Genomic DNA, 17,553 nt, shown 5'->3' with positions numbered 1-17,553 from the left:
CCCTTATTTTATGTAATAATAACATAGAGTCTCAAACTTCAAACAACTATGTATGAGGATGGTGTGCTGTCTCATACTCATTTGAACATTACCTGTTACTTGATTTTTTTTTAAGATATTGCATTTAAGAAACTATTAAAATTTAACCACAAAATCAGAGACATAACGCCATCAAAAATAAAACCGCCACACATCTCTGATGTGTCATCAGTCTGATGCTACATTTTAAATTGAGAAATGTGATTATGTATCATTAAAATCTAATCAAAGGAGCTGTAAAGTTTCCATTCATTTTGAACTAAAGAAGGAAACTATAGAGAAATGCTGAAAAGCATTCTAACACAAAGTGTATTCCTAGAACATAGGCCAAAAGAGCTATTAAAGGTGCTGATGAAAAGTGAACTGATAACTGAGCTGTAAGACTGTTCTTCTTATCTTTCTTGATTTCTTGATCTGGCATTCTTGTTCTTCCATTTTCAATATTAATTTATGAAAGACACTGTAGTTAGTGAACAATGCCTTTAATGTAGCTTGAGTGATTCATTTTTATCTTTAAACATGTGCTTTATGTTTCTTTTTACAGATATATTTACTAAGTGCACCTCCAAGTAAAGCAGTTACATCTGTGTTTCGCATACACTTAAATTTCTTGAATGGTGCTGTTCTTGCCTTCATGTTTCCAGTAACAGAAACAAGACTAGTAAGTATCTAAATTCTTATCTTCTTTAGCACTGCTTCACTTATTCTTACTGTTTTTAACTTTTTTCAGCTTCCATCTCTTTCTCATAAGTCTTCAAATTTTTCCTTAGATTCTGTGTTCTCATAAGGTTACCTTCACATTTATACCCAGTCGTTTGGTGGTTTTATGTAATGGTTTCTTGATTATATGCAGTCTGTTTCCTTCTTCTCTCCATAGTACTGTCCGTAGTAAGCATTGGTAAGTTAGAAGAATTTAGTTCCCTAATGGAAATTATCGTAACAAGTAATTTCATAAAAAAGATATTTGGCATTTATCTGGTAATATTTGCATCTGGTTGCATATTTATTACCAGATAAATGCCCGTTTAAATACAGTCGCAGATCGTCATCCACAATGGATAGACTGAAAAAAAAGATACTTTATTATCTATTAGTGATTCAGCCTGGCTTCCCACAGGTATCATGAGGTATCTGCAACCAAAAAACTTTATTGGCATCCTGTATTTTGTCTGGGGCCATGAAAAAAATTCTGAGAAGGTTGAGTAAGTGAATATCATCACTTTCACATAAGTTGCATGTTGTAAGCAGTGCATGCCAGGGAAGTTACCTGAACACATGAGTGTTGTGTGTGCCACGTTTAACTGGCTTTTGGAGTGACATCTCGGTCATTGATGGAAGCACATTGTAATGTAAGTTATAGGTTTACTCCAATGTAAATATTGTATGCAAGTCAAGGGTATGTGTGTGATTGAGTACACATCAAAGGCTGGCTGATGTGGCACAAATAAAAAGAGAGGGGGAAAAAAAGAAAAGGAAAAAACAGCCATAAGCTACATGTTCAGCTCATGTTACAGCACTCCTCTTGTGAAGCTTAGTATGCACTGTTATGCATTGTTGAGACTCATTGCCACAATTCTTTGTCGTGGACTCTTTATGGCAGACTTATTCACAGTGCCATGCAAAGAATAGTGTCCACAAGATTCAAGGAAAGCAGAAAGCTGGGTCAACTCATGCGCTACTGAAAGGATGTATTGCATGTATCAACAAGGTAGTGCCCATGCCTTTATTAACTTTAAAATGCCTAAATCTCTTTCTCGGCAGTGGAAGATTTATGTACCAATCTTCAGTATTATTTGAGTGTGTACTGCTGAAAAACTTCCTTTACATAGATGAAGTAAAGCTGCATCCCAAGCTGTATTTTACTCTGTACATAAATAATTGAAAAGCACAGGTTTTGGATGCTCGTATTTTTTAATATCAACCAAAACAACCATACTGTGCTGGTACTGCAAACAGCTGAAAGCAAGGGAAAACTACAGCCGTAATTTTTCCTGAGGTCATGCATTTCTACTGTGTGATTAAATGATGATGGCATCCGTTTGGGTAAAATATTCGAGGTAAAATAGTCCCCCAAACAGATCTCAGGGTGGGGGCTACTCAGGAGTATGTCATTAGGAGAAAAAATCTGGCATTCTATGATCAGTGTGTGGAATGTCAGATCCCTTAATTGGGCAGGTATGTTACAAAATTTAAAAAATGAAATGGATTGATTGATGTTAGATATAGTGGGAGTTAGTGAAGTTTAGTGGTAGGAAAAACAGGACTTCAGGACAGGTGGATACAGGGTTATAAATACAAAATCAAATTGGGATAATGCAGGAGTATATTTTATAATAAATAAAAAATAGGAACATGGATAAGTTACTGTGAACAGCATAGTAAACACATTATTGTAGCCAAGGTAGACACAAAACCCAGACCCACCGCAATAGTAAAAGTTTATATGCCAACTAGCTCCGCAGATGGTGAAGAGATTGAAGAAATGTATGATGAGATAAAAGAAACTTTTTGGGTAGTTCAGGGAGATGAAAATGTAATAGTCACGTTGGACTGGAATTTAATAGTAGGAAAAGGAAGGGAAGGGAAAAACAGAAGTTGAACGTGGACTGGGGTAAAGGAATGCAAGAGGAAGCCATAATGGCAGAATTGTACCAAGAGAAGCAATTTAATCATAGCTATTAATCAGTTTAAGAATCGTGAAAGAAGGTTGTATACATGGAAGAGACCTGCAGACACTGGAAGGTTTCAAATTGCTTATATAATGGTAAGACAGAGATTTTGGAACCAGGTTTTAAATTTTAGGGTTTTTCCAGGACTCTGACCACAATTTCTTGATTGTGAACTGCAGATTAAAACTGAAAAAAACTGCAAAAAGGTAGGAATTTAAGAAGGTGAGACCTGGATAAACTGAAAGAACCAGAGGTTGTAGAGAGTTTCAGAGTGAGCAGTAGGGAATGGTCGACAGGAATCGAGGAAAGGAATAGAGTAGAAGAAGAATGGGTAGCTTTGAGGGATGAAGTAGTGAAGGTAGGGATCTAGTAGGTAAAAAGATGAGGCTAGTAGAAATCTTGGGTAACAGAAGAGATATTGAATTAAACTGATGACAGGAGAAAATATAAAAATGCAATAAATGAAACAAGTTAAATGGAATACAAACATCTAAAAACTGAAACAGACAGGAAGTTAACATGGCCAAGCAGGAATGGTTGGATGACAAAAGTAAGGATTTAGAAGCATCTATCACTACAGGAACCATAGATGGCACCTACAGGAAAACTGAAGCAACCTTTGGAGAAAGGAGAACAACCTGCATGAATATCAACAGCTCAGATGAAAAGCCAGTCCTAAGAAGGGAAAGCAGGAAGGTGGGAGAAGTATATAGAGGGGATGGGCAGGGGATATACTAGAGATGATTTGCCGATGACATTGTAATTCTGCCATAGACAGAAGAACAGTTGAAAGGAATGGATTGTGTTCTGAAAGGAGGATATAAGATGATCATCTATGAACGCAAAATGAGGTTAATGGAATGTAGTCGAACTAAGTCGCCTGACGCTGAGGGAATTAGATTAGGAAACGAGATAATTAAAGTAGTAGATGAGTTTTGCTGTTGGGCCAGCAAACTAACTGACGATGGCTGAAGTAGAGAGGATATAAAATGTAGACTGTCAATGATAAGTAAAAAGTTTTTTTAAGAAGTGAAATTTGTTAACATTGAGTATAGATTTAAGATTCGGGAAGTCTTTTCTTTAAGTATTTGTATGAATTGTAGCCATATATGGAAGTGAAACATGGATGATAAACAGTTTAGACAAGAAGCTTTTGAAATGCAGTGCTACAGAAGAATGGAGAAGATTAGATGGGTTGATTATGTGAAAAATGAGGAGTTACTGGATAGAATTAAGAGAAAAGAAATTTGTGACACAACCTAGCTGGAGGATGGGACTGTTTGGTAGGACACATTCTGAGACATCAAGGGATCACCAATGTAACAGTGAAGGGAAGTGTGGAAGGTAAAAACTGTGAAAGGAGACCAAGAGATGAGTGCAGTAAGCAGATTCAGAAGGATGTAGGTTGCAGTAGTTACTCAGAGATGAAGAGGCTTGCACAGGATAGAGCAGCATGGAGAGCTGCATCAAACCAGTCTTCGAACTGAAGACCACAACAACAGTTTCTTTGCTAGGCAGTTGTTCTGAAATGATTGCAGTCCACTAGATGTCACTTATGCATCTTGTCTGCAGTTATCAGACTGGGAAAGAGGGAACTGGTGTGTAACTTGGAATCCAAGCCTCATTTTGTTTTTGGTTAATCTCCACACCATTGAGAAGTGAATGCTGGATTAAAAAGGCAGAGTGAAAATGATTTAGCCACCTAGGATTCGATACTATGGCCTTTAGGTTTCTAACAAACAGCCTAACCACTAGACCATCAAACAACATTTGTTACGCTTTCTGCTAACTCAAGGCACTGGTGCTCTTTTGAATTATGGCTGCTATTTCATAGGTGGCAGTGCCATTGTTTTCACAACTTCATTCATCTTAATTCAGTCAATTTGTACAAAATGTTTGCATACAAAAGTGCTCCACATAGGTCAGTGTTTCTATTAGTGAAAACTGTTGTTGTGGTCTTCAGTCCTGAGACTGGTTTAATGCTGCTCTCCTCGTTACTCTTTCCTGTGCAAGCTTCTTCATCTCCCAGTACCTACTGCAACCTACATCCTTCTGAATCTGCTTAGTGCATTCATCTCTTGGTCTCCTGCTACGATTTTACCCTCCTCTCTGCCCTCCAGTACTAAGTTGGTGATCCCTTGATGGCTCAGAACATGTCCTACCAACCGATCCCTTCTTCTGGTCAAGTTGTGCCACAAACTCCTCTTCTCCCTAATTATATTCAATACTTCTTAATTAGTTACGTGATCTACCCATATAATCTTCAGCATTCTTCTGTAGCACCACATTTCAAAAGCTTCTATTCTCTTCTTGTCCAAACTATTTATCGTCCATGTTTCACATCCATACATGGATACACTCCATACAAATACTTTCATAAATGACTTCCTGACACTTAAATCTATACTCGATGTTAACAAATTTCTCTTCTTCAGAAATGCTTTCCTTGCCATTGCCAATCTACATTTTATATCTTCTCTACTTCGACCATCATAAGTTATTTTGTTCCCCAAATAGCAAAACTCCCTGTACTCCTTTAAGTGTCTTATTTCCTAATCTCATTCCCTCAGCATCACCTGAGTTACTTTGACTACATTCCATTATCCTCGTTTTGCTTTTGTTGATGTTCATCTTATATCAACCTTTCAAGACACTGTCCATTCCATTCAACTGCTCTTCCAAGTCCTTTGCTGTCTCTAACAGAATAAAAATGTCATCGGTGAACCTCAATTTTTTTTTTCTTCTCCATGGAGCTTAATTCCTACTCCAAATTTTTCTTTTGTTTCCTTTCTGTTTGCTCATTGTACAGATTGAATAACATCGTGGAGAGCCTACAACCCTGTCTCACTCCCTTCCCGAGCACTGCTTCCCTTTCATGCCCCTCGACTCTTATAACTGCCATCTGGTTTCTATATAAATTGTAAATAGCCTTTCGCTCCCTGTATTTTACCCCTGCCACCATCAGAATTTGAAAGAGAAAAAGCTTTCTATAAGTCTACAAATGCTAGAAACATCGGTTTGCCTTTCCTTAATCTATCTTCTAAGATAAGTAATAGGGTCAGTATTGCCTCACGTGTTCCAATATTTCTATGGAATCCAAACTGATCTTCCTCGAGGTTGGCTTCTACCAGTTTTTCCATTCGTCTGTAAAGAATTCTCATTAATATTTTGCAGCTGTGACTTATTAAACTGATAGTTCGGTAATTTTCACATCTGTCAGCACCTGCTTTCTTTGTGATTGGAATTATTATATTCTTCTTGAAGTCTGAGGGTATTTCACCTATCTCATACATCTTGCTCACCAGATGATAGAGTATTGTCAGGACTGGCTCTCCCAAGGCTGTCAGTAGCTCTAATGGAATGTTGTCTACTCCCGAAGCCTTGTATCGAGCCAGCCAGAGTGGCTGAGTGATTCTAGGTGCTACAGTCTGGAACCGCGCGACCGCTACGGTCGCAGGTTTGAGTCCTGCCTCGGGCATGGCTGTGTGTGATGTCCTTAGGTTAGTTAGGTTTAAGTAGTTCTAAGTTATAGGGGACTGATGACCTCAGAAGTTAAGTCCCATAGTGCTCAGAGCCATTTTGAACCCTGTTTCGACTTAGGTCTTTCAGTGCTCTGTCAAACTCTTCTTCACACAGTATCATATCTCCCATTTCATCTTCATCTACATCCTCTTCCATTTCCATAATATTGTCCTCAAGTACATCGCCCTTGTATAAACCCTCTATACACTCCTTCCACCTTTCTGCTTTCTCTTCTTTGCCCAGAACTGGGTTTCCATCTGAGCTCCCGATATTCATACAAGTGGTTCTCTTTTCTCCGAAGGTCTCTTTAATTTTCCTATAGGCAGTATCTGTCTTACCCCTAGTGAGAGAAGCCTGTACATCCTTACATTTGTCCTCTAGCCATCCCTGCTTAGCCAGTTTGCACTTGATCTCATTTGTTAGACATTTGTATTCCTTTTTGCCTGCTTCACTTACTGCATTTTTATATTTTCTCCTTTTATCCATTTAATTCAATATTCCTTCTGTTATCCAAGGATTTCTACTAGCCTTCGTCTTTATATCTACTTTATCATCTGCTGCCTTCACTACTTCATCCCTCAGAGCTACCCATTCTTCTCCTACTGTATTTCTTTCCCCCATTCCTGTCAATTGTTCCCTTATGCTCTCCCTGAAAATCTGTACAACCCCTGGTTTAATCCGTTTGTCCAGGTCCCATCTCCTTAAATTCCCACCTTCTTGCAGTGTCTTCAGTTTTAATCTGCAGTTCATAACCAATAGATTGTGGTCAGTCCACATCTGCCCCCGGAAATGTCTTACAATTTAAAACCTGGTTCCTAAATCTCTGTCTTACCATTATATAATCTATCTGAAACCTTTTAGTATCTCCAGGCTTCTTCCATGTATACAACCTTCTTTCATGATTCTTGAACCAAGTGTTAGCTTTGAGTAAGTTACGTTCTGTTCAAATTTCTACCAGGCGGCTTGCTCTTTCATTTCTTATGCCCAATGCATATTCGCCTACTATGTTTCCTTCTCATCCTTCTCCCATTATCGAATCCCACTCCCCCATGACTATTAAATTTTCATCTCCTTTTTTCTATCTCAGGAATTTCTTTTATCTCATCATACATTTCATCAATTTCTTCATCATCTGCAGAGCTAGTTGGCATATAAACTTGGACTACTGTAGTATGTGTGGGCTTCGTGTCTATATTGGCCACAATAATGTGTTCACTATGCTGTTTGTAGTAGCTTACCCGCACTCCTATTTTTTTTATTCATAATTAAACCTACTCCAGCATTACCCCTATTTGATTTTGTATTTATAACCCTGTATTCACCTGGCCAATAGTGTTGCTCCTCCTGCCACCAAACTTCACTAATTCCCACTATATCTAACTTTAACCTATCCATTTCCATTTTTAAATTTTCTAACCTACCTGCCCGATTAAGGGATCTGACATTCCACACTCCGATCCATAGAACACCAGTTTTCTTTCTTCCGATAACGACGTCCTCCTGAGTAGTCCCCGCCCGGAGATCCGAATAGGGGACTATTTTACTTCCGGAATATTTTACCCAAGAGGACGCCATCATCGTTTAACCATACAGTAAAGCTGCATGCCCTTGGGAAAAATTACGGCCGTAGTTTCCCCCTTGCTTTCAGCCGTTCGCAGTACCAGCACAGCAAGGCTGTTTTGGTTAGTGTTACAAGGCCAGATCAGTCAATCATCCAGACTGTTGCCCCTGCAACTACTGAAAAGGCTGCTGCCCCTCTTCAGGAACCACACGTTTGTCTGGCCTCTCAACAGATACCCCTCCAGTCCGGAACCGTGCGACTGCTACGGTCGCAGTTTCGAATCCTGCCTAGGGCATGGACGTGTGTGATATCCTTAGGTTAGTTAGGTTTAAGTAATTCTAAGTTCTAGGGGACAGATGACCACAGCAGTTGAGTCCCATAGTGCTCAGAGCCATTTGAACAATTTTTTAGATACCCCTCCATTGTGGTTGCACCTACGGTACGGCTATCTGTATCACTGAGGCGCGCAAGCCTCCCCACCAACGGCAAGGTCCATGGTTCATGGGGGGGAAGGAGACGGTATACGCCTGTATTCATCAGCTTTCACTGAAAATCATAGAAGTATAGCAAGGCAAGTAAGTAGGAACTATTTATCCCACCGAACTGGATGTGATGTGCAAGCTCGGAGGCTGTGAAATCGGCATTGTGTTCATCGTACGTTTCTCACCATGTGGAATGCCTCGACTGGCGCCTGAAAAGGAGTCTGAGATTTTGCACTCCTTGCCAGAAGATGTAGAAGATATAGATTTCAATGCTGATTCCGATTTTGAAGAAGACATCGATTCATCGGATACTTCATATTTCTGGCAAAATTAGTGATAACATTATTACTCCAATGGGGATGATGATTTCGATTTGACAATAGAAGCTGGTGAAATTGGAAACATGTCATCTTGTCATGCTGATGTATCTAACTCGACCCCAGTAAAAGCTGCTTCCACATTTTATGCCATTGCAAACACGTGGAGTGGGGATATTCATTTTGAAAACCTTCCAGTGAAATTGGAAGAAAGACGAAAAAATCAGACTAATTTCTTGAGGTCTGATAATTAATATATTTCCAGGTTCTATTTACGCAAGATCTGTTGCTAAACATTTGCGATAGAAGATATGAAGTCAGGGAAGAAAACAAGTAAAGTTAACTGACAACTGGCAGTACATTACCAGTGGCTGAAAGCTTCTAGGGGAATGTTTAATTTGGTGGGTATACATCGGCTTCCATAACTCAGAAATCATTGGAGTAGTGATATCCTGTTATTGGTGTACCTGTTATCTCATCAGTGACTACAAACCATCGATAGAAAAAGAAAGTTCTTGAGAATCTTTGTTCCAATGACAACAGCGGCAGAATATGACAAGCCGCATAAAATCCGACCTGCTGTCAATACTGTATCAGAGAAGGGGTGTGACACGTACAAACCATCTTCTGTTTTTGCAGTTGACAAATGTATGGCGATCGTCAAAATATGTTCAACACTAAAACAATACACACTACTGGCCATTAAAATTGCTACACCACGAAGATGACGTGCTACAGACGCGAAATTTAACCGACAGGAAGATGATGATGAGATATGCAAATGATTAGCTTTACAGAGCATTCACACAAGATTGGCGCCGGTGGCGACACCTACAACGTGCTGACATGAGGAAAGTTTCCAACCGATTTCTCATACACAAACAGCAGTTGACCGGCGTTGCCTGGTGATACGTTGTTGTGATGCCTCGTGTAAGGAGGAGAAATGCGTACCACCAGGTTTCCGACTTTGATAAAGGTCGGATTGTAGCCTAACGCGATTGCGGTTTATCGTATCGCGACATTGCTGCTCGCGTTGGTCGAGATCCAATGACTGTTAGCAGAATATGGAATCGGTGGGTTCAGGAGGGTAATAGGAAGACCGTGCTGGATCCCAATGGCCTCTTATCACTAGCAGTCGAGATGACAGGCATGTTATCCGCATGACTGTAACGGATCGTACAGCCTCGTCTCGATCCCTGAGTCCACAGATGGGGCCGTTTGCAAGACAACAACCATCTATACGAACAGTTAGACGACGTTTGCAGCAGCATGGACTATCAGCTCGGAAACCATGGCTGCAGTTACCCTTGATGCATCATTGCAGACAGGAGCGCCTGTGATGATGCACTCAACGACGAACCTGGGTGCACGAATGGCAAAACGTCATTTTTTCGGATGAATCCAGGTTCTGTTTACAGCATCATGATGGTCGCATCCGTCTTTGGCGACATCGCGGTGAACGCACATTGGAAGCGTGTATTCGTTATCGCCATACTGGCACATCAGCCGGCGTGATGGTATGGGGTGTCATTAGTTACACGTCTCGGTCACCTCTTGTTCGCATTGACGGCACTTTGAACAATGGACGTTACATTTCAGATGTGTTACGACCCGCGGCTTTACCCTCCATTCGATCCCTGCGAAACCTTACATTTCACCAAGATAATGCACGACTGCATGTTGCAGGTCCTGTAAGGGCCTTTCTGGATACAGAAAATGTTCGACTGCTGCCCTGGTCAGCACATTCTCCAGATCTCTCACCAATTGAAAACGTCTGGTCAATGGTGGCCGAGCAACTGGCTCATCACAATACGCCAGTCACTACTCTTGCTGACCTGTGGTATCGTGTTGAAGCTGCATGGGCAGCTGTACCTGTACACGTCATCCAAGCTCTGTTTGACTCAATGCCGAGGCGTATCAAGGCTGTTATTACGGCCAGAGGTGGTTGTTCTGGGTACTGATTTCTCAGGATCTATGCACCCAAATTGCGTGAAAATGCAATCAAATGTCAGTTCTGGTATAATATATTTGTCGAATGAATACCTGTTTATCATCTGCATTTCTTCTTGGTGTAGCAATTTTAATGGCCAGTAGTGTATGTCCAAAAAAACCAGTCAAGCATGGCTATAAAGTGTAGTGCTTAGCTGATGCAAAGACTGGGTATATTATAAACTTCAACTACACTGGAAAAGGCAAATATGATAGTCCGAATTTTCTTTGGGTGAAAACTTTGTGCTTACACTAACAAAATGCAATGATGGGAAGCAAAAAGCTTGTGCCATTTGATAATTATTTACAAAATATCGGGTAATGGAAGAGCTACACTCATGTCGAATGTATGGCATTGGAACGGTTCACTAAACAGGAAATATTTGCCTGATATGCCAAATAAATTTCAATAATTGGTAGAAGAGAATTTGTTGGCAGGTCAAGTGGTAGGTTGGTAAACCTGTGTGCATACTATCAGATTATCACAATCTCCATTTTTGGAACACAACCTACGACCAGCTTAGAGACAGGAGTGATGACACTTTCTGCAGGGCCTGACCATCATTTTGTGCTCAAGCACGTACAGTGGAAGCTGTTATTGATTTGAAACTTCCTGGCAGATTAAAACCGTGTGCCGGACCGAGACTCGAACTCAGGACCTGAGTTCAAGTCTCAGTCCGGCACACAGTTTTAATCTGCCAGGAAGTTTCATATCGGCGCACACTCCGCTGCAGAGTGGAAATCTCATTCTGTTATTGATTTGTTTGACTGATGGGGCTGCTAAGTGATATACCACCTACCGGACTCCCCTGACTTAAGCCCTCATGAGTTCAACTCGATTTCTAAACTGAAGGAAACTCTTCATGGCATTCGCTTCAGAACTGCTACAAATTCGTCGGACAATAGACCGCGCCGCTCGAACTGTCAACACAACTGGCACTGCTAAGAGTATCCTACGACTTCTACATCGCTGGCAGCGGGTTATACGCAATGCAGGTGACTACTTTGAAGGTCAGTAAAACTTTGGAAAACGTATCTGTTTTGTACGGGGTGTAAATAAATGGTTGCCACTATTGAAGTTCCAACCATCGTGTATCACTTGTGAATAGATATATGTCCAGTTTCTTAATGTGGCCTGCTGCTATATAGTAGCACCTAATTGAAGTGACGAAAGTTATAGGATACTTTCTAATATCGTGTCAGACATGCTTTTGCCCAGCGTAGAATCAGCAGCTCGACGTGCCATGGACTCAACAAGTCGTTGGAAGTCTCCTGCAGAAATACTGAGCCATCCTGCTTCTGTAGCCGTCCATAATTGCAAAAGTGTTGGCGCTGCAGGATTTTGAGCAGTAACTGACCTCTCAGTTACGTCCCATAAATGTGCGATGGGATTCATGTTGGGCGATCTGGGCAGCCAAATCATTCGCACGAACTGTCCAAAATATTCTTCAAACAAATCGCGAACAATTCTGGCCCGGGGACACGATACGTTTTCCGTAAAAATTCCACTGTTGTTTGTCAACATGGAGTCCATTAATGAGTGCAGATGCTCACAAAGTAGCCGTACATACGTTTCCTCGGTTCAGTTGGACCAGATGACCCAGACCACGTAAACACAGCCCCCACTATTACGGAGCTACTACCAGCTTGTACAGTGCTCTGTTGACAACTGGGATCTGCGGCTTCGTGGATCTGCCCCACACTCAAACACTGCCATCAGCTCTTACACCAACTGAAATCGGGACTCGTCTGACCAGACTGCGGTTTTCCATTCGTCTAGGGTTCAGCCAAAGTAGTCACGAGCCCAGGACAGGCGATGTCGATCTATTAGAAAAGACATTAGCATCGGGCGTATGCTGGTGTATCCCATTAATGCCAAATTTCGCCGCATTGTCGTAATGGATACGTTAGTCTTGCATCTTGCACTGATTTATGCGGTTATTTAACGCAGTTTTGCTTGTTTGTTAGCCTAACGACTCTACGCAAACGCCGCTGCTCTCGGTCGTTAAGTGAAGGCTGCCATGAAGGCCGTCAGCCAATGCGATGTCCTTGGTGAAATGCTTGAAATTAGGTATTCTCAGCACACTCTATACACTGTGGATCTCGGAATATTGAATTCCGTAACGATTCCGAAGTGGAATGTCCCATGCGTCTAGCTCCAACTGTTCAAAGTCTGTTAATTTCCTCCTTGCAGCCATAATAACATTGGAAATCTTTTCAGATGAATCACCTGAGCATATATGACAGCACTGCCAATGCACTGCTCTTTTATACCTTGTGTACGCGATATTACAATCATCTGTAAATGTGCATATCACTACCCCCTGACTTTTGTCACTTCATTATAGTTTTTAACCGTCTTCTCTGTCCTTCCAGCGACTTTAACATAATTATTCTTCTCTTCAAGGTTCATTTCCAACTTCATGTACATGCAATTTGTGAGCTCCACTTCTTTCTTCAAGCATTCCACCAAAAACTGGTTCTAGAATGAGGGTTTTCAATAATTTTATTTATTTTACTACCTTGTTACGCTATCCTTCAACAGCATTCATTATTCCGTGCCTTTTTCCGTGGCAGTTCCACACTGTAGTGAAGGAAGAAGTCCTCATACTGTGGTCAGGTAACCACAAAATAATCGAAAAAATTGAGTTTTTCGTAACAAAGAACTTCCATATGAATGTCAACCCATCCTTTATTTACGTCCTTCGGCTTTACGAATGCTGGCGCTGCTCACTAGCCTTATAAATCTTCGTTTTGAGGGTTCCTCTCGGTTAAAGAGATCTTGGACATTTCTCCATAAACTCTTCTTCATATGGACATAACGTCCACTTTTCACTTGAGGGAAAGACTTGATAAAGGGCTAATGTCGCAGCTGGCTCGAAAGGAACGCTCACTTTTCTAGTACACCACTGAGCTACTGCTAATTTAATCAGACGAAACAGGCAAACGTTGGTGCCTTTCTTCTTATTAGGGAGCAGGGCAAATACACAAGAAAAAAGTTTGCTTGCTGCACTTCGTAATTATTCCATCCATAAAAAACGCGAAAATGTTTTTAAGATGTCTTTACCTTTGCTTTCAATAAAAATGATTATCCTCTCCTCCAGTCTGTTGTCTTCTAGAAGAAAACTACTGTCGTCCATTTTTATATTGTCTTCATGAAGATTAGTTTCAAAACAATTTTTGGGTCTTGCTGGTTACACCATTCTTGAATCCACTGTTAACACAGGACATGCAAACCATTAGAAAAATTGTTTTTCCCATATAGTTTCTCTTCCCTTCCATATAATTTTAAACGAAGATTGTGTACACAGAAATGTGCTATTTTGTTTTCTTCCTCGTCTTTGGTTTTACATTAAACTTGTACTTCTGGTTTATTGGCTGACGATAGAATACTACTACAGAATCTGAATCTCTGAAACTTTGTAATTCTACTTATTTGAGGATAAAAACTGCGTGAAATACTGTCACTGAAGCTCCTATCCCAACTGATCCAATAGTTGAAGGGGTCTCTCTCATATTATACCAATGATCCCAACTGATTTAGGTTCTCTTATATTATTCCAATACTCCCAACCGATTTGCCCGTTCATTTTAAGTAACGGCGTTTCCCAATCAAAGTTTCGTTAGCAATAATAATAAAAAAGGCTGAAGATCAAAAAGGGGGGAGAAGATGTGATGACAGAGAATGGGGGAGGAGGTGATGACAGAGAGAGGAGGAGGAGGAGGAGGTGATGATGACAGAGAGAGGAGGAGGAGGAGGAGGGGGTGGTGGTGGAGGTGATGACAGAGAGAGGGGGAGGAAGTGATGCACAGAGAGAGGGGGGGTGGAATTGGACCAAGGGGTGGGGAGCAGGAGATAGACCGAGAGAGGTGGGGAATAGTTTAGGATGTATCTCCAATTGCTATAGGAGATAGACAGAGAGAGGTGGGGAATAGTTTAGGATGTATCTCCAATTGCTATATACATAGTTCACATTTGCAAAGCATTGCTGGATTCACTAGATACAAATAAAAATTAGGTCCTCAGTAATAATGGCACTTAAAACAAAAACTTCCTTATTGTCACTTAGAACCAGTTAGCTACTTGGTATGGGACCAAGAACGTTCTTAACAATTTATTTACTTTCGAATTTGTCCCTTTTTTTTGTAGTGATGAGGTGAACAGCGTAATTCTTTGACACAATTTTTTGGATACAAATAAGTAATGCACAAAAACACATTGTTTTATTTTTATTTTATTTTATTTTTTTGTTCACCTGACAGGTGTTTGATTTGGCAATTAGGACGTTTAAAATTTCCACCCATCAGTTGCCGCTCTTTGAACGACTTGTTAGTTTCCTTGCGTCCCTTTGTGATCTTCTGGATCACGCAGCAGAACATATCAATAAGTTAGCGGACAGGGAAAAAACAGGCCCTATCATACCACGCACAGCACGCATTTGTATGAGGGAACTCGAGAAATGCTGTTATGCGACCTATTATTAAAAGATTCATCCCTTTACGACACTTCAAAGACAATTACTGTAAAAATACGTTTATTGCCGTTTGACAGTTATTCGGTAACCCTGTACATAAAATGTATTCAGTTGTGAATACGGACAACTATTAGTTATGTAAAGGAATGCCCATAGGTTGTCCATATCGCAAAAGCGAATGTATTTCGTGTATTTCATAACGGCTATAGTCGCTGTAGTGACTGTTCCTTCGAACATGCATGCATGTCCGAAAGAACTTAGCATTGTACCCTAAACACTGTTGGACTGTTGGACATGGAAGTTTTTCCCTAATGTCTTATCATCACGATGTCCGCCACATTAGCTGAATGGATGCCGGCACGGTAGCTCAGCGAGTTCGGTCAGTGAGCTGGTTGGCCTCTGTAAAAAAAAAAAAAAAAAAAACAAAAAAAAAAAAAAAAAAAAACGGCGTGGAGGGATCAACAAACGAACTTGAACGGATGTCATATGACGTCCGCAACGACCAAACATAACGATCAACAACGAACAAAATGCAAAAAAAAGTCAGCGCGTTGGATTGCCACGCGCGGGGGCCCGGGTTCGATTCCCGGCTGGGGAAGGAGATTTTGCTCAGGGGCTGGGTGCTGTGCTATCATCATCATCGTCATTTCATCCCCACTGTCGACGGACAGGTCGCCCAATGCGACGTCGCACTCAATAAGACCTGCACTTGACGGCCGAACTTCCCCACTGGGAACTCCCGGCCACTGACACCATACGCTCATTTCCATTTTATAATCATCATCTTGCATTGTTTCCACACTCAGGCAGGGTTTGTTCGGAACATAAGCCTCATCATATAGTCCTGTCTTAATTCTGATCCTGTCCTCGCCTTTTTTTTTTAACACATACTTCCACATATTTCCGCAATCCATCCCTTGGTCTTCCTCCTGGTTGTTTCCTTTGTCTCCATTTCATGTATCTCCTTGGGAATCCTCTCGATTCACTATTTCCCGTACCCTTTCATTCCTCATCCCTCTCTCCTTGTTACTCCTACCGTACTTCTGAGGAACTTTATTTCAAATGTCGGTAAACTGCTTAATCTCTCTTCTACATCATTCATTTTTCAGATTCATAGGTCAGTATTGGGGTGTAGTAATTTTCATATATTAATCCTATACGTTTTTTTATGAGGTCTTTTTTCCATATCAGTCGCCTAACACTTAGCAGGAACGACTCTGTCTGTCTGCCACGTTCACCGATCTCCTTCTCATTTCTTCCATTTTACCCTATCACGCTTCTCGGGTAATTGACACTTTCCACCCTCAAGTGTTTGCCTCCAATTCGTTGTCCGCTAGTTGGCCTATCCATCTTTCTAGTTGTAACCAGGATCTCGCATTTGCTCATATAAAATTACATTCCATATTGTCTCACAGTTTCTTCCCAAGCATCCAGCTTCCTTATTATCGTCCTCCCTGTTTCGCCAGAGCATCAAGTCACTAGCGAACACCATTCATTTCATCTTGTATTCTTCATTTTTTTCTGCCATGTCCGTCATTATTTCATCCAAGACCACAGTGACATCTTAGATGAGCAACCCTCGTTCAACTCGTCCGAGGTGGGCAACGCCGCAAAGTAGGGGATGGCTGTCAGGGGCGAAGTATAGTGGGGACTTGAATGCTACATGACGGATACGGTAGCTGTGAAGGCCCTGTAGAGCTTCGAAAAGTTGCGGCTAGCTGTGATCTTATGAATTTTTTGTGAGCCTAGCTAGCGAACAAGGGGTCAACAAACAACTTTTAACAAGGAAGTAATGTCTTAACACATCCTCTATAATTTTATCATTCGTCTGATTGGTGTTTTCCATACACTCCTCGAGGTTTCTACTGAGAACCTACTCATTTCTTATCAGTTCACTTGATTTTTGACAGGCTTCTGTAACATAAGGTGAACTATAGAATTGTTAATTATTTCGTGGCCACTAACTGACGTCTTGCCTCCAGGCGTTTGTCTCGGGATCTTTGAGCGAGGCTTGTTTACCTCTGGTGGACCAGCAATGAAGGGTGAGCCGCTCAAGTTGGCGAAACGTCAGGAAGATCTCAAAAGAAACCTCGGCGGAACATCCGAGACAGAAGCCAACAGGCTTCTTATCAGAATATAAACATTCAGCCAGTTGAAATATGGCTGAGACTTCTGACTGTTCGAGAATGGTTGTTTGAAGTCGTGTCATTGCCTTCCTGTGTTCATGTAGCATTGAAACAATGTGTTCTGCCGAGCCGCCACAATAGGGATTAGTAGACAGACAGACAGAAAGAAGCACCTTATCGGACATTACGTTATTGTTTTGCTTGCAAGTAAGAGACAATGGCAGACGTACCAGGAGCCCAAGCGTGTGACATGTTGACTGAAATACACTCTTTGAAATTGTGAAGGTAGACGGGATAAAAATCAGGGAACGAAAGGTTAATTACAAATGACACAGAAACCAAACTGCGGTAATAAGGTTCGGAAGGGAAGCAG

At 41.1% G+C, this 17,553-nt stretch overlaps 1 protein-coding gene across 1 annotated transcript in view; it reads left to right on the top strand.

Moving 5' to 3' along the window:
• Positions 1–17,553, top strand: part of LOC126336993 (transmembrane protein 164) — a 147,069-nt gene that overhangs the window by 29,744 nt on the left and 99,772 nt on the right. Inside the window, exon 2 of the mRNA XM_050001235.1 lies at positions 584–700. Within this exon, the coding sequence (XP_049857192.1) occupies positions 584–700 (117 nt within the window). The remainder of the gene's footprint in view (positions 1–583; positions 701–17,553) is intronic.

The sequence above is a fragment of the Schistocerca gregaria genome, chromosome 2, assembly GCF_023897955.1.
Source record: "Schistocerca gregaria isolate iqSchGreg1 chromosome 2, iqSchGreg1.2, whole genome shotgun sequence".
Lineage (NCBI taxonomy): Eukaryota > Metazoa > Arthropoda > Insecta > Orthoptera > Acrididae > Schistocerca > Schistocerca gregaria.
The sequence above is the reverse complement of the archived record's forward strand: the minus strand, read 5'-3'. Positions and strand labels throughout refer to the sequence as shown.